This window comes from Carassius carassius, chromosome 11 (genome assembly GCF_963082965.1).
Source record: "Carassius carassius chromosome 11, fCarCar2.1, whole genome shotgun sequence".
In the NCBI taxonomy this organism is placed as follows: domain Eukaryota; kingdom Metazoa; phylum Chordata; class Actinopteri; order Cypriniformes; family Cyprinidae; genus Carassius; species Carassius carassius.
The window spans coordinates 14,232,914-14,255,218 of record NC_081765.1 but is presented as its reverse complement, the minus strand read 5'-3'; the positions used below and the strand labels follow the sequence as shown (position 1 = coordinate 14,255,218).

General features: G+C 38.6%; 1 protein-coding gene across 1 annotated transcript in view; it reads right to left on the bottom strand.

Annotated features, from left to right (window-relative positions):
• The window catches only part of LOC132152809 (thrombospondin type-1 domain-containing protein 7B-like), a 272,917-nt gene that overhangs the window by 126,148 nt on the left and 124,464 nt on the right, over window positions 1–22,305 (bottom strand). Inside the window, exons 4-6 of the mRNA XM_059561707.1 lie at window positions 12,080–12,920; window positions 5,928–6,176; window positions 5,318–5,487 (exon numbers count right to left, since the gene is read on the bottom strand). Coding sequence (XP_059417690.1) covers window positions 5,318–5,487; window positions 5,928–6,176; window positions 12,080–12,920 — 1,260 coding nt within the window. The remainder of the gene's footprint in view (window positions 1–5,317; window positions 5,488–5,927; window positions 6,177–12,079; window positions 12,921–22,305) is intronic.

Sequence of the window (22,305 nt, the reverse complement as noted above, 5' to 3'; positions counted from 1 at the left end):
CACGACTGACACAAACACAGAGTGCTGCTGAATGGCATTCTCAGACTTGCACTCTCAGACACTTGCAGTCTTTATTTTTATTTTTATTTTGTTAAAAAAAATTTTTTGCTTCTTGTTTGAATTTCCCAACATTTTATAACAGTAGCCAGGTGGCGAAGACAAGAAAAAAGAAACTAAATTACAATGTCACTTGCAATCGCTACTTGCACTCTCTGCTACCTGTGACGTCACTTGCAATCGACACAAATCGTGCGTGTTGCCAATGGAGACAAGATGCTGTGGTGGTGATTAAACGTGCAGTATGGAATTTTTGGCCACCAGGGGTCACTCAATCAAAATAATAACATGAGACGTACTTTGATGACGTCGGGAAAGAGCGTAGGCTCATGGGAGTTGTTGTTCATTGGAACACGCGCTCTGTCACTCCCCACATTCCTCACTCATTTTAACTGAGGCCGGCGACACACTGGATGCGTGGCGCAAGCGTCTCAGCTGCGTCGCGTGTCAATTTTTAATTCGGCTCCCATGTTAACAGGTTAGAGCTTGCAGACTGCCTGCGTGAGACGCGTGTCTCAGGCCCGGCTCGAGCCGCGCAGAAAACGTGTGCATGCTAGAAATAGAACCGACGCCTATTTTTCACGCGACACGCACGCGTGTTGGAAGCGTTTCCAGGCAAAATATAACAGGAAAATATGTTTATATGTAATTTTGTACACAAATACATATTAATTCATGACATTTTGATGTTTGAAAGTCTATAGGTTGACATAAATTCAGATACAAATGTTATTTAAAAAATAAATAAATAATTATAGATTTTCAAATATTGCACCTGTCAAACATAGTCTATTTTGCCGTCAATACTGTTGACGGTGTCCTTTATCAGTAGGCTTTATATTTATGTTCAACATGAAGTATAGATATTGTTGTCATGAAGACAAGAGCCTGGTCTGTCGGCGGTCTCCCTCTATGTCACCTACAGCAGCAGCAGCGCGCCACGCTTCTGGCACGCAGCAGAGACGCCACGCAGCCAGTGTGTCACCGGCCTTAGTATTTTGACAATCACGTATTTTCGAACGGAGAGATATATGAATTATCAGACCCCTATCAAATCAATATTCCATCTAGCTAGTAGTAATATATGTTAAAAAAACACGGTTGCCTTTCGTTAATAATTATAATTACGTTTATACTATGATATCGAACAAGATAGTGAACTGCATTTGAAGCTACTTTATCCAGCTAGATATAGAACACATGTAGATTTACATTATACTCTACATGAGAGCTAGTCCGTCTGCGTTTTACACAAGACATCATCGTTTCACAAAATATATGGATAGATATAGTTAGCTGAATGGATGCATACCGGTTTATTAGAATGCAAGCATCTCTCTGTAGTTTCAGCTTGTCACGAAGCTCTCTCTATCTTGGAAATGCAACTCCAATATTTACCCGTGTCTCGTTTCTTCTTCGTCCCAAAACCTTCTCAGGTCATTTATTTCACCCGTATGTTTGCGCTTCACAGAACGTGCAGGCAAAGCATAATCATGATCCATAACTAAGTTATTGATTGAGGTATAAATACGAATATAAACAATATAAATATAAAATATAATAGTCTCGATCAAGGCTAGCTACTACTTTTTCTTCTTCGTCTCGTCTTTGCTTCTGTTCACCTTTGTATTTGGCGGTTCCGCAGGAAGTTAGATAAACTAAAGGGGTCAAAGTTTATATGACGCCATAGACGGGCGACAAAATGGAAATAAAGAAACGTGCTGTGTCTTCTAATTAAACTATAATTTTCTCCGGATTTGAAAGTTCGTGGAAACTGTCGGGATAATGTAAGTACACAACAAAAAAATATATATAACATAGATATAGTGATATCTGCTATTTTTAAAGCAGAAAAATTACATATTGCGCCTTTAAACGATTAAAACTAATTTAGTACTATAACCTACAGGGTCCTGCAAGAAAAAGACAAGACCGGCAAATCCGTGGCCAGAACATCAGAATATGAACGCCTGCGCAAAGTCTCTCGCTAAGCGTTTTCCTCGCGTAGAAAAACATAAACACTTAACATGGCTTAATGTATTAAGATGCTATTAATATCAAATTAAATATACAGTTCATTATTTTAATGAAAATATATACAGTACAGACCAAAAGTTTGGACACACCTTCTCATTCAAAGAGTTTTCTTTATTTTCATGACTATGAAAATTTTAGATTCACACTGAAGGCATCAAAACTATGAATTAACACATGTGGGATTATATATGGAATTATATACATAACAAAAAAGTGTGAAACAACTGAAAATAATATTCTAGGTTCTTCAAAGTAGCCACCTTTTGCTTTGATTACTGCTTTGCACACTCTTGGCATTCTCTTGATGAGCTTCAATAGGTAGTCACCTGAAATGGTCTTCCAACAGTCATGAAGGAGTTCCCCGAGAGATGCTTAGCACTTATTGGCCCTTTTGCCTTCTGTCTGCAGTCCAGCTCACCCCTAAACCATCTCGATTGGGTTCAGGTCCGGTGACTGTGGAGGCCAGGTCATCTGGCGCAGCACCCAATCCTAACTAACAATCCCAAACTTTTGGTCTGTACTGTATCGTATTTTCCTCACATACCGCAAAATGTGGCATAATGGACTAAGATGATAAAAGCCAAACTCTATATGCTTCTCTACATTATTAAAATACATATCTAATATGTACAGGCAAGCAGGTGAGCCCGGAATAAACGCAACATGCAAAGTTTCGCGTTAAGCATTTTTCCATATAGAATAAACTGTCTACAACTCGTTTATATTACTGTCTTTGTCCATTAAGCTACATTATGTGTTTTATTTATAATGATTTTCTATAGGAGGAAAACGTTTAATGTACAATTTAACGCACTGCGTTCTGTACTTGTCTGCTTGCCTGAGCCGCCATATGGAGTTGATCCTTTTAAAATGACGTCACAGGTAGCGGAGAGTGCAAGTGGCGATTACAAGTGACATTGTAATTTAGTTTCTTTTTTCTTGTCTTCACCACCTGGCTACTGTTGTAAAATGTTGAGAGATTAAAACAAAAAGTTATCAATAAATAGAACAAAATAAAAAATATATACACTGCAAGTGAAGTCGTTAGCGGAAGCACAAGTGTCTGAGAGTGCAAGTCTGAGAGTGCAAGTGCAAGTCTGCAGCCAGACTCTTCTCTAATTTTATCCATCAGAAATTAGTTAGATTGTGAATTGAGAGTATTACATACCAGAATGGAGGCAGACTGAAATGTGAATTTGGTAATAATACTTAACTATATTCTGGCTATTGATTAACTTTAGCCAATAGCCTGCATGGCCTAACCCCCAATTTCCACCAGATGCGTAACGGCTCCGCTGCGTGACAGCTCCGTGTTCCATCGTCCGTCAATACCCACCAGGTCCGTATTTGTTGCGTAACGGTCATGACTGACAGCTGACGTCACGATGCCCCATGTAATCTCGCGAATTCTGGTGTGATCGCGCGATATGTAGTTTCTATAAACAGAACTACCAAACCAGGAACAGTTTTCCATCCGAAGGAGTATAGGATAGAACTCTTTTCTTTTCTCTTTTCATTTCTTCATCCATCGTGTCAACGGGGTTAAAACTTCAACAAGCCTGTCTCCGCCCATTATGATGTTTTCAAGGTGTAGTGTAGGGAAATATGAGCGCGGTGTATTTTATTTTGAAAATTAAACAGATCTTTTATTTTGTTTCTGGCTGTTCTGTTTTGTCACTCGACTTCCTGTCCTGCGTACTCTGCCCTGTAGTGCTGCGGAGCGCTCCGGCATCCGGCAAAAATAGAAGCTCTGCGTATCTGGTCCGGAGGGCTGCGGATCGCCGGAGTCGGAACGCAGCTGTAACGCATTCAGTGGAAATACACTCATTGACTTTAATGGAAATCTATTGACTCCGCCGCCGTGACGGAGCCGTAACGCAGCAGTTACGCATCTGGTGGAAATTGGGGGTAAGAGACATCATCAAAAAAGGAAAGTAATTTCAGAGGACAGGAAAATTAATCAAATTTGTTCCTATTCTAGAGTAGCATGTACTGGATGAATAGTTCCCAATAAAACCAGGAACATGCAGTAAGAAAGTAAAATGATTTTGCACTGATTTTGAGTTGCATTGATTCTCAATATGACCTTTGTCAAACAAGTGTTCAAAAGTTTAGGCAAACGTCTTTAAAGTCTCTTAATTTGACTGTGTTCTGTTAACATTACGTCCCCTTGGAATTATAAGGTTCTGTCTGACATTATTGTCAAAATTGAGTTATTCACATATTCTTATTCTGTGACAACTTATTTACATTATGTGATGGGATTTTTTATTTAAAAAAACAAAAAAGTTCTATCTACACAGTCAAAGGGAATGCAAAAACGTCTCAGGTTACACATGTAACCATGATTCCTCGAGGGAACTCAAACTGCGTCGGAGGACGCTTTGGGAACGCCCTTCAGCGTGACCGGGTTTGAGTCTAGTGGATGGGCGAGACATCATAGACGGGTGACGTCAGAGACCAGGAAGCTTAAAAGCACGTGAGGAGAAGCCGGCATTTAGCCTTCTGTCATTCAGCAGTGCTCTGTGTGTGTGTGTGTCAGTCACTATCTGTTTGTGAGTCTTATTTAGTGTTGTTTGTCCACTGATAAGCTCCATTAAGTCAACGCTTCAATCAAGAGAAGTTTTGGGTGAAAGCAGGCAGCGTTCAGGCTGTGTGTTTCCCCTGCCCGCGAAAGAAAACACTCGCATCGCGGCCCGTCAACTCCCTCGAGAGCTGATTCTGTGTGCTTCACTCTCAAGCAGACAACACACAAACTGCGTGTTTCCCTACCCCAATACCTTTTTCTTTCGCTGGCAGGGGAGACACGACTGACAAACACACAGAGCGCTGCTGAATGACAGAAGGCTAAATTCCGGCTTCGCCCCTCGTGCTTTTAAGCTTCCTGGTCTCTGATGTCACCCGCCTATGACGTCTCGTCCATCCATTGGACAGATTACACACATGGTTCAGAGTCAGTCACGCTGAAGGGTGTTCCCAAAGCATCATCTGACGCAGCTCGAGTTCCTAAAGAGGAACTTTGAAGTTCAAAACAGTTACTCACGAGTCACGACTAATACAAATGGCTAACCAAAAGACATTTTGCTCTGGATTTCTTAAACCAAAATGAATGAGCCTTTGCAATGTGAAAATCAACACATCTGCAGCTGAAGAGACGCATTGAATGCACAGAACATAGTTAAGCCATACTACTGTTCATTGTCATTTAGACACGGTTCCTTACCCTCTTTTCTGTGATGAGGGGTGGAGTTGTCAAGGACCTGGATGCAGTACAGCTGCCTGGTCTGAATCCCTCCACCACAGAGAACGCTTATATTGTTAAGCCTTCTGTCCTGCTGGCTGAGAAGAGATGCCACTTGACAGTCCCCCCATTCTGTGCTCTTCCACACATACCTGGAGAACAAAAGCACACACCCGCTGTGGTGAAACACACTTCTTTTGTTTTGGTCATTTCTCATAATATCATGCGGGGTTCCTCTCAAAGGTTGCACTGGATAAATGGGCACAGTGAGCTGCTGCTGAAAGATACTAATAGACTTAGCTTCCTGTTTTCCGGAAGGAAACCATGTACTAATGAAAATGCATTGACTAAGCAAAGTGTTATGATGCATAAAGCAGTGGTTTTAGTGAAATAAGGGTCTGCTGCTATTGATCAAATACCTAATCTCACTAATTAGCTTCTTCTAATCTTTGCTATGCACGGATGCAACAGGGGTTCAGTAAATAGATTCAGTATTTAAACAAAACTCTCGAAAAACCATTTAGTCAATTTTATTTTTCCACTTTCATGTACAGTATGAATTTAATTATTATTGGGAGGCTGAAATACAAACCTAGGGCAGTTAGGAAGTAAATCTCCAATGATGTTGCAGGCTTCCTTTTCTTCAAGAGTGGCGCATTCTTTGCCTAGTCCAATAGGAGTCTGCGTTATGCTTCGAGTCCTGACCCGAAAACCAGGTGACATATCTGATGCCCTACATGTCTTTGAACATGGACTCCAAACGGACCAGTCAGAGGTCTCACAGTCTCTGGGCATAATGCATGACTGGAATGTTCCAGGACCTTTGTCAAGGGTACAAAGACTGAGAACAAAAAAACAAATAAATTAGGGATGACATGCACACAAAAACATATTCAAACATTTTAATGCTTCCAAAAAGAGATGAAGGAAGTCTCTGTCATTTAGATTTGAAAGCACATAGTGACAATATGTTTTATGAGATAAATGCCATCAATTGTTCCTCTATTGTTAGTATTTAATAGGGCGTAATGAAGAACCTTTTGTGTGTATGTGTGTGTGTGTGTGTGTGTGATTGTATGTGTGCGTGTGTGCGCGTTTGGTTGAGAAATTTGTGATTCAGTTAAAGCTGCAGTCTGTAACTTTTGATGCTGTTGCGGTTAATAAACAGAACTGCTTGCGTCTTGCAGAAGAACATTGTAGCCGGAGCTACTTCTCTCTGTTTATATCTATGAAGAATGACAAAGGTATTGGGTTACTCCGCCGCGGTACCCCTGAAGCAATCTAAAATAGTCAAAATATAAACACTTATTATAGGTGTACCCTAGTGATTCAGGACAGGCTAAAAACACGGTTTGGAAAATGGATTCATGGTGTACTCGCTTATTATATACATTTTGTAAATTTTGAACACAAAAAAAGCAGCTCTGATTGGTTGTTTCTTACTGGGAGCGGTGTATTTCTGCAAATGGCAATAGGACCACTGGGATTTTTTCCACAGATTATCTGTCTCATATTCTACTGTCAGGACATAATGACAGGTTTAACAAATATGTAAAAAATAAATTTTCCAAAAGTTACCTACTGCAGCTTTAAAACAAACTTACAAAACAAAAGATTCTGAATCCTTAGCAACATAGCCAACTTTTCAGTGCATAATTTGCATATTTAATAATATACGTAGAGTATCCGTGGCAAGAGGCGACTAGATTCATAATTTGTCAGAGATGTTAAAATTTTCTTAATACACTACAATGCTTGAGTGATGGTACAGCAAATGTTTTTTGTATAGCAGACACCAGACAGTGTAATGAATGTAAAGTGAATGATATTTAAATGATTTATTCACCTTTGTGTCCTATGAAGCAATGTCTGCAATATGAAATATGAATAAATGCACAGCAAATTGGATATCTAATTAGTGATTCATCCATTTAAGTCATCTGATTAATTTACTTGTGTATATCATAATCCGTTTATGTAGCATTCATTTTCACTTAATTTTAAATGATAATTAGGCTAAACTATAATTGGGAAAACTGCAGAAACTGAACTCAGGATGGGAAATATGCAAATCACTACATTTCATTAAGCATGCACATAGGATTCATAAATAAATATGTTAATTAGAGCGAATGCTCGTCTCACTGTAAAATAACAACCCGGCCTCTCTCTTGTAATGCTACACCTGTAGTAAACCTGTCAGACCCCATTTTGCTCTACATACCTACCACCACCACAACTTTGAACTGAGAACGAGGATGCTTGTAAATTCATATTAAACAAATATGAAATGAGAAAACCCTGACAGAAGAACAAAAAACTGCAAGAACACCTTTTTTTTCCATAGACATTTCAGTCACTGAACCAACTAAGATTCATCTATAAAAGATACATATACTGACAGAATACAGTCAGCCCTTGTTGTCAGACATACAGTGGGTACAGAAAAGAATCACACCCCATTTACAATTAGGGCTGCACGGTTGTGACAAAATTATAATTGTTGATATTTCCCTTGAAATTGTAATTGTGATTTTGATGTCATAATTACCTGACAAAATACACTTGTTGAATGATTTTTGTTGGATGCAAATGTTAAATGTGTCTGGTTTTCAAATTCTGATTTAGGAGACACATTCACAAATGATTAACCTAAACAAAATTTTTTACTTTATTGATACTGCTTTTAATCGTAATGCAAAGACCGGTCATCGGGACATAAGCTGTCATATACAATAAAAGAGCCTGCGCAGCAACAGGAAATATAATTTAACACAAAAAGCCTGCCTAGACGGTGGACTTGCGCTCAGGAATTTTTTTTTATTTTGTATTTTTTGAGCGGCGTGTGGACAAATTCTTTTTACGCACACACTATTTTATTTCTTGATAACAGACCGCTGCTAACTATACCACACAAATATCGAGCCTCTTCCTTCGACCTAGCATGTCGCCGTCGCTCGCTCATCACTCGTGTTCGCTTTGGGTGTTGTGTGTTCAGCAGTTTCGTGTTGCAGCCACAGGCTGGCAGCAACAGGAGTATGAGACCTGTAACTTGAGCAACAGCGGGAAGCCGCAAACTCGTTCTGAATATTTAAAGGCGTAACAGTTGATGAAAAAGCAGAGACGATTGTAGACGAAAATGAAGAGAGATTTTATCTTAGTTTTTATTTTATGCAAAACATTTTCGTCTCGTCTTTTTTTGTCAACAATAATGCATGTTAATTTAGTCTTAGTCAGCATTTTTGGACAGTGGTGCAGTCTTGTCATCGTCTCGTCTTAGCCATGAAAAAAAAGGTTGTTGACGAACATATTTCGTCTCGTCTCGTCTGACGAAATTAACACTAACAGGCAGGCTACGTTAACATTGTGTTCATTATTAACGTTATCAAAACTGTGTAAGAATGTTTCAGAAAGTGGCATGCATATATAATTAGCCGTATTATTCTACCTGAAGCAAAAAATTGTAAAGTCATGCAGTGTGAAACCTTCTGTCGCCGATCCATCGTGCAGTGTGAACACAGCAGTGACTGAATGCTGGCCAAGATAGTCATGCAGTGTGAAAAGAACAATGACCCGACTACTTTGAAAATCGTGCAGTCTGAGCTCGGCTTAAGTGAAACAATAACATAAGTGGAACGATTAATTTCCACTTTTAAAAAATACGTAATTAAGGTAACCATAACTGTAATTGCGATTAGAAATTTGATTAATTGTGCAGCTCTATAAACATTAATCCCATTTTGTTGCTTTGCAGTCTGAAATAAAGATGGACACAGTTTTTGTTTTATACAGCTGTATTTACTATTACTTATTTATAACATCCAAGTGAAAGTTATAACTCCAACATGTCAGAAAAATAAAATAAGATAAAAAACAGAATCACTGAGTTGGAAAAAGGATCACCCCCAGTATTATTTATATCAGTATTTTGTTGAACCACCTTTTGCTTTAATTTCAGCCTTTAGTCTGTTGGGATATGTCTCTGTCTCTACTAACTTTGCACATCTAGACCTTGCCCACTCTTCTTTGCAGAACTGCTCAAGTTTGGTTAAATTTGATTTTGAACGTTTGTGGACTGCAGCCTTCAACTGGGTTTAAGTCTGGGCACTGAGTATAGGCCATGCAAGGATATTCAACCTTTTCTCCTTCAAATGACTGTGTGCTCAGTTTTGCCGTGTGCTTTGGGTCATTGTCATGTTGAAAGGTAAACTTTCTTTCAATTGACAACTTTCAGGCAGAGGGCAACAGATTTTACTCAAGCATTTAACAGCATTTGCCCCATCCATTTTTCCCTCTATCCTGACAAGTGCTCCAGTCCCTGCTGCAGATAAACTCCACATAAGGAAAGGACATGGTGGAATTTATACTTAGTACTTTGTGCTCTGCATTTAACCTATCCAAGTGCACACACACAGCAGTGAGTAGTTAACTAATATGCACACATACACACACTCCCTGAACACACACCTGGAGCAATGGGCAGCCAATGGTGCTGCGCCCCGGGGAGCAGTTGGTGGTTCGATGCCTTGCTCAAGGATCTCACTGCATTCACCCCCACCCCCCACCTACAATCCCTGCCGGACCTGAGACTCAAACCTGCTACCTTTGGGTTATAAGTCAGACTGTTAACATAGCAGATTATTATCACTTCCATGCTTTACTTGAGGAATGCTGTTATTTCGATGGTGAGCTATATTGGATTTCCGCCAGACATATTGTTTGGTGTTGAGGCCAAATAATTACATTTTAGTATCATCTGCCTCAGAATCTTCAAGGTGCATTTTAGCAATGCTCAGTCATGACCACATGTGGCCTTTCTTGTGGAGTGGCTTTTTTGCAATTCTCTCATACAAGCCACACATGTGGGCAATTTGTGATATTGTTGTCCATGCACACAATGGACACTCTTTGTCATAATTCTTGCAACTACTTCAGAGTTGCTTTAGGCCTCTTGGTCACCAGTTTCCTCCTGGCTCTTTCTTCCAGTTTGGAGAAACGTCCTGATCCCGGGAGGTTCTGTATTGAACCAAATACCTTCCACTTCTTAATAATAGACTTCACTGTGCTTGTAGGCATCAATAAAGACTTTGAATTTTGCAAAAACTCACTATGAAAAGTCCATATATATATATATATATATATATATATATATATATATATATATATATATATATATATATATATATATATATATATATATATATATATATATATATATTAGTGGTCGGCCGTTATCGGCGTTAATGTGCTGCGTTAACCTGAGACTCTTATCGGGCGATAAAAAAAATATCGCCGTTAATCTATTCTCAAAGTTGGGTTGGGAGCTGGGTCTATACTACGCGAGCTATGATGACTTTCACCTTGATATTTTAGCGCGGATGTATGGCGAATCTCTCTGCTGCGCTCTCAGACACACGTTGCTCTTGTAAGAATATTCTCTGGGCACGCTCAGAGAGTATGCCTGCACTTAAAACGTGTTCATACACGCTTACTTTAAGCGAAGAGGAGAGATTCGCCATTGCACTGAGCATGTTTTAAGTGTAGGCATACTCTCTGAGCGAGCCCAGAGTCTCTGGGCCTGAGATCTTACAAGAGCAACGTGTATTTCAGAGCGCGCGCCCGGGAGCAGAGAGATTCGCGCTCCGCACATTATATTCCGCGCGCGAGCAGGAAGATTTGTGTGTGAAACAGGCGTAAGGTTGTTTGCACCTTGTGCTATGTGGAATTCATTTACAGCTTTCTCAAGCAGTTTGTGATGCATTTTGGAAAAAGGAGATGAGCCCCTGGTCTAATGCACCACCTGGCTTGAGAAACCCGTTCTCAAAGACTTAGTTACTTTTAGTCATTATTTTTATTTGGGTATTTCGGCAGAATTCAAATGAGCCATTTTAATCTAGATTAATTCCAAGATTACAGTGAGATTAATCTAGATTAAAATAATTAATCTATGCCCACCACACATATATATATATATATATATATATATGTATATATATTTCCATAGACATAAACTACCTTGGATAGCAAGCGGCAGCAGGCAGCGCCATGACACAGGTAAAATGGAGCAAAGACATAAAAGTCTACATTTGAGACTTAAAACCTTTATCAGGAGTACCTACCCACAAATCAATATTTTGCAAAGGAGGCATCTTTAAAGTTCAAAGCCTGCCTTAGTTCCTCAGTATTCATTATCCTCAGTTTTCAGGAAATCCATACTCTTTGTGAGAGGAAGATGAGCTACATCTCAGTGACTTTTAATTCTACCAAGAGCGAGAGCAAAATGAGAATAAAGCACAGACTACAGCGTAACAGTAATTAACAGTCTTTCCAAACTCATGCTATGGATGCCGAGAATGCAGCAAGAGAGTAAATTCAATCCTTTCCATCACGCCATAGCGTGTTCTGCTCAGAGGCCCAGCTCTCCCATGCTGCCTTTGCAGCTGCCAGAGGCATGTCTCTCTGCTCACCTTGTATAGTACTGCAGGGGGAAGGAGATTAATGGTGGACTAACCGATTTAGCTAGGCCCACTTCACAGAGCCACTTCAAAAATCCAGCTGCACAGCAATTCCTTTCACACAAGCAGAAGCAGTACCTTGCTTCCAAGAGCATAATCTGAGATTTAGACCTTAAAAGGGTTTATGTTCTCAGAGGGTTTGTCTCTCAGGCATGCATTGCTTGTACACAGATTTTTGGCAATTGAATAGACATGCCAGATGTGTCTGCATACCTTCAGGGGTTCTTACCTCAGCATGGCGTTCTTGCCGTCGCTGCGCACACAACGAACTTGGCGTGTCTGGTAGCCAATCTCCACTTCCAAGCCCTTGAGGCTATGGTGGTGGTGGAGGTGGTGATGCTGGTGCCGGGAGCTCTGGATATGTCGTTTTACGTTGTTCCTCTCTGTATCTCCCATGGTGAAGTCCAGCATGGTCCTTCCACTCATCCAGAGCCCCTTGTGTTGCGACTGCCTGCACTCGCTCCAGGAGCCAACTTTAAGGCTGTAGCGATGCTCGCTTTCTCCAACCGGACAGGGCAGAAGGTTTGCACAAGTCCTTGTTTGGGTGAGATTGGGGCAATTAGCTCCTCCATACATCGGTGCCGCTAAAACGTGTCGGGTCTGATGCTGGAGACCCGTGCCGCATGTTCGACTGCAGCTGGACCAGGAGGAGAAATCAGATATGATGCAGTTGTGAGGGCAGGGGATCAGGCAGGCCTGTTCAAGCACCGGCCGTGGGGAAAAGAACTCACATATCCTCTCCGTAACGGCCGTGCGGTTTGAGGTGCGAACGCAATGGACCTTCCGTCTCTGGATGCCGTGCTGGGCCGTGACGCACTTCATTGTCCTTGGTTTGAGCACGTTGGACTGGAATGGGGCTAAAACGCATGGCCCCCATTCTGAAACCTCCCATTCGAAGAGGTCCTGGTGCCACTCACACACTTTAAAGCAAGGCCTCTTGCTCTCAGGTTTGTCTGAGTGCCGGCAATTTGAGTGGTGCGTGGTCCAGCCTTCTGAGTGGATGCACCACACCGTCCTGGATTGAACCCCATCAGTTCCACATTCTTCTCCCATGCACCTGCCCCACTGACCTGGAAAATGGGAGATGAAAGAATAAACATTAGCTCTTGAAATTTAAGGATAATTAAGTAACTTCTCAGCACTCATGACCATGAGCTTTACCCAGAGAGCACACATAAATCAGCAGGATATCTGTGATAGAGATAGAGTGCATTGTCTGGATAGTGTTCAATTTTAAAGTATTAGTTCTCCAAAAAATATTTTTTTGTCATCATAACTTTCCAAACCCAATTTCAGACAATAACACTATAAACTTCGTTTATCACATAATGCTCTCATATGGCTTTAGACTTCTGACTTCATTTTTGAAGCCTGACAGACCCTGGGCTGGGATTATAATATTAAGTCTATTATGCTCATAAAAGCTGTATTTATTTGAAAAAAAAAAAAAAAAAAAAAAAAAAAAAAAATATATATATATATATATATATATATATATATATATATTGTGGAGCCAACCAGATACTGGACTACATCCGCGATGTATGGAAAAAGCAGTGTCAACATTCTGCTAAACTTTTCCTTTTGTGTTCCACAGAATAAAGTCACAAAGGTTAGACTGACATGTGAACATTTTTAGGTGAACCATCAATTTAAATGCCACAAATATCTGAAAAAAATAAATAAAAATAACAAGACATTGCTAAACCATTTCTTGTTAGCATTAGCATGTATACATTTATTGAGTGTTATTTTAACACCAACCAGGACATATTTTATTAACATATTGCACAGTAGATGTTTAATGTAATATATGTAATATTAATGTAATAATGTAATGAACAAACACACTGAACAGACATGTTGGCAATGTACTGTACTGCATGTGCGTTATCAGGGACTATGTATTATAAATATTATATTACTTTTACTTTTTTCTTTATTTGTAAATTGATTGCCTCATTAAAAGCTCATATACAAACAGAAAATGAAAGGTAAATAGTAATTTATTTATTTATTTTTGAATACATGCTAGCCTGAAAGCAGCATAATCAGCTACAACATCCTAAAATGCTGAACAGTATTGTAACTCACTGGAGCACATCAAGTTTTTTCATGAGAATGCAACACTGCCACAGGTTTAACACATCACCATGTTTATTTATTTAACTGAAGGAATTACACGTCTCATACACATTCACCTATGCCAAAATGTGCAAAATAGCTAATAACATGTAAACACCATCATTTCACGTTCATTCCCCTAAAGAACCCAAGCTAATATTAACATTTAAAGGCATTTCAATGCCTCCCACAGACTCCTTCCACTGAGTCTACAGTCTGATTACACATGCACAATGGACCAAGATTGATTTTTCCTCTGTTATTGTACCTGTATATAAAGCTTTGAGCTAAAACCCCACAAGATTCAGTTAGTGAATGCAGCTGTTGTGTTCTTTAAAATTCACACTTGAAGCTGAAGTGTGTAATTTCTGCTTCTGTAGCCTCAAAGTATGTAACTGCAAAAAATTATTTACAAGTGATAGTTTCGCAACCAAGACATGCTACTGGTTAAGTCAATGTTGTTCTATTAAACTAGTCAAGATGTAAAAAAAAAAAAATATATATATATTATATTCTTGCTTAGTTTTCTCACTGCAAGTCAATAAACCCCCTTTTTACATTAAATAATTAGAGGCCAAATATTACCACAAATTCAGAAGGCAAGTATTATATTGCACAGACCACAAATTTATAACCCTCTCAGTGTAGTCACTCTCAACCTCAAATTCATATTCATAGATATTAGAATGTGAACTACAGTTTGTGGGGCTGTACAGGAATGAGCAGGCACAGACTCAGTACGGTTGTTTGAAATGCTGAGCACCCATTTTAAAGTAAAGGATAAAGAGTGTAGCAAATATCTACAATAAAGACACTATAAACCCACTCCATGTGGTGAGAAGTGAATATATCCTATATGTTGACAGCCAAACACAGCCCTAGCATGAAAGATACCTGCATAGGGATGCTAGAGAGCTGCACACTGTTAAAGAGATGCAAAAAAATAATTGGTACTTAATAATTAGGACTAAAGAAAAATAGTGTTTATAAATAAATCAGTTATTTGACAGATTCAGTGATAAACTTGAAGACTGAATGGATATTTGATCAAATCAGTTGAGTAAATAACTCACTGGCTCATTAAAGCACTGAACAAACGTTTTTGAACAAACTGCTGACTGAACGTTCAATAACTGAAATACGAATTCCTTAATATATATATAAACACTTTGAACACAATGGCTGATCGCTTGATGAAAATGTTCACCACCTAATAGCGTAAAGCCCCAGTTATTCTAGACTTTGCTCATGGGAAAGTTAGCTCTCTCTCATCATCTTAAAAATAATAATAATAATAATAATTCTACATATAATACATCTAAAATGTAGAAATATGTAATTTACTTCACTTTACTGCAATGCTCCAGTCTTACAGATTTAAACATTAAACATTATTACATTATTACACACCTGCACACACACATACACACACAGCTGCTGATTGTTGATGATCCAGTCAGCTCATAAAATCAGTGAATCACTGATCTCTAACAAGTCACTCGCTCCTCTCAATCCACTGCATCTGGTCAGCACAAGGTGTTTCTGCACTACTCATCCCATCCACTGCGGCCATTCTAGCACCAGCTGTGCTGTGTGGGTGATTTATAGCAGCGTGATTCAGAGAGATTACACTGACAGAGCAGCAGCAAACACAACAAACCTTTCCTTTCTAGAGATCTAACACCTCCAGGGCTGAATAATCACACTGTCCCTCACTGCCCCTCTTTTGGTCACACATACAGCTTGTGGCATGGCCCCATTCATTACAGCTTTTGTCAAAACATCAAGAGCGCGGCAGGGCGCTTGAAACAATGTGAGGCCTATCTGACCTATTCCTTTCACTCATAACCTGATTGAAGACAAGTGTGATGATCGTTTTTGAAAATGTATGTGAACCAATATTCCATTAAGAAATAATAACTAACCCGAAAAAGATTTTATTTCTTCTTGTTTTTTTAATCTTTCAAACATATATATTTTGTTAGCAAATTTTAATCATTAAATAATATTTAAAATATATTTTAAAAAGTTCCCTCTAAACAAAATAAAGACCTTAAAAATGACATGAGGGTGAATAAATAAGAGAAATTTAACAGATATTATTGCATAAGATATTCAGTGTTTTTTAGCACTGTTCCAAATGTTTTGGCTTTTGAATTGTCAGTTTATCACCTTAGATGTTTGTTGCATTTACATTTATGCTTTTGACGGACACTTTTATCCAAAGTGTTTCTTTGAGATAAACATGCATGCATTCTCTGGGAATTAAACCTATGACCCTACTGTTGCTAACACCATGCTCTACCAATAGAGCTGCAGGAACATTAAATTTGATAAGGACTTTATTCTATGTTTATTTAAATGTGTTCACTATGCCTTGATTTTTATTACCAGCTGTTTAGAACGATTCCCCCCACTATTCTCCTATGGCTAAAATAAACAGTAAAGTCTGAAAAAATTCCATCAATATGCAAATGATTTTGAAGCTTGAAATTAACTGTTATGCAAGGTACTAAATTATTTATAACTATATCTCCATGCTGAATCCTGTCGCATTTAATTTATTCAGTCTAGCGAGTGCTTAATTATTGAATTTGTATATATGGCACTTCATGTGGTTATAAATTTGTAGTCCATCCATCTTTTAGTGCTCTTAATTTCATCCAGGTGTCTGTTTGGACTGATGAGAAGTATTGAAGACTGATGTTTAATTACTTAATTATTGAGTGGAGTTCAGTCAGCTGCACTCAGGGATGCACTCATCTGCTGAACACAAACATCTCAGGCTCATCCAGCCAGATGGAGCTACAGTTAACACTCCAGATGTTGGAGGTTAGGTGCACATAAGATTTGTTAACAGTAACATCTCTTAAATTGCACTTCACCCCCCACCCCCCACCCGGCAGGTCTGTCAGTAAGTTAAAGTGTCAAAATGTAGCTCTGGTGTAAATGTTTGTTCACAAAGTCAGCAGGCTCCCGTCTGAGTGCCAGCTTGTGAATGTAACACAAAACTGCAGTGCTAAAATCAAATCCAAGGAAAGGTCACATCCAGAATCATGATATTCAAATGATTTAGGCATGATATTACAATCACACAGGTGGTTAAAAGGATTTCATTCACAGTAACTGAGGCATGAATAAACCATATACAATTAGCCAATAATAAATTCAAGATTTTATGACAGCATTAAAATAAGATCTGATTTTAGACCATTTCTTTTTAACTGAAACAGACTTAAGTACACAAAATATCTTAATTATTAATAATATAATTCAATTAAAAAAGACATTCAAATAAGTAGATATTCACTGTGCCACTTTGCAGTTACATTTATAGCTAGGCCGTCACTTGAATCCTGTTTTTCTGAAATATATCCATTACCAAAGCCATGTTGGCGACAATTAGCACATGAAGCCAAATGTTTATTATGATTATTCAGTATTTTCAGCATTTGGGCATATTTACACTATTTAATGAGTAATCTCATAAAACAACTTGAACACCACCAGTTCACGAGGTGAATGAAAATCAGGTTGACCTCAAACAGTTATTGCTGACCTGTTTAATATGTTTCTTTTCAGTCTTCATAATCTTGAGGGAGTCAAATTCTGTATCCACTCTCAGAAAACTGAAAGATTTGTTGCAAATATGAAAGCATTTCTGTTTGTCTGTTTCGTTTCAGTCTGCCACGCTGCTAAGAAGACTGGACAGTTTGCATGGATGATGAATATTAATCACAGTATTGACAGAGTTGTTTCTTTTGAAATGGAGAGCGATACCAGCTGTTGCATCAGACGTTGTTTGATATGCAGTCAAACGACTTATTCCACTCCAGAGCCCCTGGAGAGTTACTGTTTCTTTTCCCCAATCAGTGGAAATTTGGATATAATCATTAGTTATAATCTTTATTATTCTTTTTTTTGTGCTTCTGTGTGTGTATATAGAGTATACTGTACGTGTGTGTGTTTGTGTGTGTGTGTAGTGCTGGGTAACACTAAACAATTTTAATCGTGATTAGTCGCATTATTGTCTGGGATTAATTGCAATTAATCACATTGTTATGCACAAAACTAATAATGCATTCAAAAGTAGTGTATTGTGCACTTTTTTCATTTAAAAGTACTGCTATATGAACAAAAGTGCAATAACATAATAAGCCTCGATCATAACATTATAACAGGCACCTTCCATCGCAGCGGAGTGCTTTGCGCGGGTAGAGACTTATTAATAATTAGGGTGTGCTCACACTATGCAATCTTAACCCCCAAAGCCTGGTTCATTTGACTAGTGTGATCGCTCCGTTTAGCAGACCCTGGCTCAGTTGGAAGAGGTGGGCCAGAGCGCGGTTCAGTTATACATTGTGAGTGTGAGCGCTAACAGCACCACTGCACAGATCTTCTGATACGTGGTGCATGATTGCATGAATATTTCTGAGTGGCAAAAGTGATAGATGTGTAAAGCAATATATCGTGAGAGGACCGTTTGTTACCGTGTCCCATACGACTCAGAATAATAAACCACAAAGTTAACAAAACAATGCACTCTCTGCTGTCTTCACATGCTATCAGAATCTTCCTATTTCCCATAAATTATATTGTGATTATGAGCTCGCTGCATTCTTTTCTGTTAAAAATAACAATGGACAGTGATTTGTTAAAGCTGATGCTAAGCCTAAATAATTTGATTGGGAGCATTCCCTCCTGTGACCCATGGTTTGTCTGTATGTGTATTCAGAGCCAGTGAGCGATGGACTGTCACAATAATAAAAAAAAACTGCGATAATAACGCATTAACTTGCCCAGACCTAACACACACACACACACACACACACACACATATATATATATATATATATATATATATATATATATATGCTCAAGTACTTATTTTCTGTGTCATTTCGTGTGCATTCACTAATCATGTATTAAAACAAAGAGGTGCAATCAAACACCGGCACATTTAAAAAAAAAAAAAAAAAATCCTTGTTAAGTTTTGCATTCGCACTGAGAACAGAGAGATACGTGCTTGCTGCTGTAGTGACTGACAGGCTAGGTCAAACTCATATTATCCCTCAGGTATAATTGCATGTCTTCTGTAGTGTAAACGACTCTTGACACAAGAGAGCTAAGGGCTAATTGAGTGTGGATACACTCTCACCTCTCTAAGGCTAACAGAAATACCAGTATCCCATGCTACTGAAGGACGAAAAGGCAATGCAATAAAACAAGTGTAAAGAAAAGCAATGAGAAGACAACAATAAAGAAAGCAGACACAAATCCTACAGGGAAAAAATGAATGACCCAAACTCTCAACATAACATGCTTTTGTTCATATTAACTGCCACTGAGCCTCTTCAGTTCAGACAGTGTATCCAGAGATGGTGAGCATCTGTCAGCTGCTAAATGTGAAAAACTGCAAGTGCATTTTGTACGAGAAAAATAACTTTATCAGACAGAAATGTAAGAGGGCAAATTTTCCATGACAGCAGTGAGATTAAGATGAAGACCGTCTGTCACGCTGATGTGTTCCTCTAAATACTCACAATCTAAATATCTGTCAGACAGCGAGAAGTAACTGTGACAACACTGTGAATTCAAGAGATCCTACAGTGACCTTGTTTAAATTGACATTGCAAAGAGGACCACACTTTTACTGCATTTCAACACTAAGGGAAAAATATTTTTTTTTATAGATGCACTGTCTGCCTTTATTTGATCAGAAATATTTAATCCTGTGATGGCAAAGAATTTTCAGAATCATCATTACTCCAGTCTTAAGCGTCACTATGCTGAAGAAACTATTTTTTTTTTTCAAAAATCCTTGACAAATAGAGAGTTGAAAAGCACAGCATTTATGTGAGGCAGAAACATTTAGTAACATTGTAAAGGTATTTACTGTCAGTTAAATTTAATGCATCCTTGCTGAATAAAATAATTAAAAAAATCTCCCACCACAGACCTCTGAACATTAGTGTATATTTTACACAGAAATACAGCTCTTGTTTCATTATTATTTCAAATCTGTTTATTAGCATTTTCAATGACAGTGCAGAATGATTCATCATAAAAAACCAGTAAACAAAGCAAATTGGGAAGAAAACAATAATAATGAGAAGAAAATAAAAATAAATAAATATAAAAGAAAAATAAATAAATAAATTAGTAATTAAAATCAGCTCAAGTTTCATGAACAACTTAATTTAAACATGCTTAGTTGTGCTGGATTGTGGGAGCTTAGTGGTTATTTGTGCTGAAAAATGGTTTATTGAATTCACTCTTAAATCTGTCCTTTTTTCTATTTATAAAAATTACAAACTCACACAATTCCATGCTGAATGCAGAACTGAATGGATTCCAGGTGAACACACAGACTGATAAATATGATGATTGAACCGTCAATAGTGCTTCCTACAACAACAGCATGTGATAATCACTCCTCTGATTGCATCTTTCCCATTTCATCTTTCTTGTGGGGAAAAGCAGAAGTGTCAGCCACTGCTGGAACCAGGTGTTATCTCCAGAGGCATTAGACAGAGACAGACTCTGCACTGGTGCTCTTCAGTGGTTGGGGGAAGAAGATAAACAGAGTTCTTCACAGATTCCATGTATCAGGTAAGACATGCACCTTCATATTGCTCTAAATAAGATTTGTGGCACCACAACAGCAAAAGTGCAGCAGGACACATATATAGTCCAGAGGAGACAAAACGGTACATCTTAAGGAAAGCAAGAGAGAATGTTATGCCATGGAAAGAACAAAAACTACACACAGACAGAGTGAAGAAAATGCTCTTAAAGCATCTCTTGAGTTGGTCAGATTGCTCAAATCTCACAATTGCCTTGGAGGGCTTTTGCAATTGATTTGTTCATAAACAGATCACACAATCCAATCAGTACAAATGCATAAAGTCATGCATTTCTCTGCTATTTGAGATATACATTTCATTCTATTTGTAATGTGGAGAAATTGCACATTTATTGCACCCAGAGCCCAAAGCCCATACGCTGCATGTAGTTAACAAACATGATAGAGGACAATGTCTGACTGCATTAGGGACTGTTCATACAGAATATGTATTTGCTTTTAAAGACACATGATGTAAGCAGGGGAGTGGGGGAAAAAAGGCAAGGCCTTGAGATAAAAGTTGAACATGATAGTTCAACTTCACATACCGTTCTAAAAAGGTGGCGTTTCTTTCACTGAATGAGCCCATGGTTTTTAATGAATCAAGCAAGCTGATGAATCAGTGACCTGTAATGTCTATTCAATGCTTTTCTTACTTAAAAAAAAAAAAAAAAAAAAAAATCCAGTTTTTATTCTCTTAATACAACCCGAATTCCGGAAAAGTTGGGACGTTTTTTAAATTTTAATAAAATGAAAACTAAAAGACTTTCAAATCACATGAGCCAATATTTTATTCACAATAGAACATAGATAACATAGAAAATGTTTAAACTGAGAAAGTTTACAATTTTATGCACAAAATGAGCTCATTTCAATTTTGATTTCTGCTACAGGTCTCAAAATAGTTGGGACGGGGCATGTTTACCATGGTGTAGCATCTCCTTTTCTTTTCAAAACAGTTTGAAGACGTCTGGGCATTGAGGCTGAGTTGCTGGAGTTTTGCTGTTGGAATTTGGTCCCATTCTTGCCTTATATAGATTTCCAGCTGCTGAAGAGTTCGTGGTCGTCTTTGACGTATTTTTCGTTTAATGATGCGCCAAATGTTCTCTATAGGTGAAAGATCTGGACTGCAGGCAGGCCAGGTTAGCACCCGGACTCTTCTACGACGAAGCCATGCTGTTGTTATAGCTGCAGTATGTGGTTTTGCATTGTCCTGCTGATATAAACAAGGCCTTCCCTGAAATAGACGTTGTTTGGAGGGAAGCATATGTTGCTCTAAAACCTTTATATACCTTTCAGCATTCACAGAGCCTTCCAAAACATGCAAGCTGCCCATACCGTATGCACTTATGCACCCCCATACCATCAGAGATGCTGGCTTTTGAACTGAACGCTGATAACATGCTGGAAGGTCTCCCTCCTCTTTAGCCCGGAGGACACGGCGTCCGTGATTTCAAACAAGAATGTCAAATTTGGACTCGTCTGACCATAAAACACTATTCCACTTTGAAATAGTCCATTTTAAATGAGCCTTGGCCCACAGGACACGACGGCGCTTGTGGACCATGTTCACATATGGCTTCCTTTTTGCATGATAGAGCTTTAGTTGGCATCTGCTGATGGCACGGCGGATTGTGTTTACCGACAGTGGTTTCTGAAAGTATTCCTGGGCCCATTTAGTAATGTCATTGACACAATCATGCCGA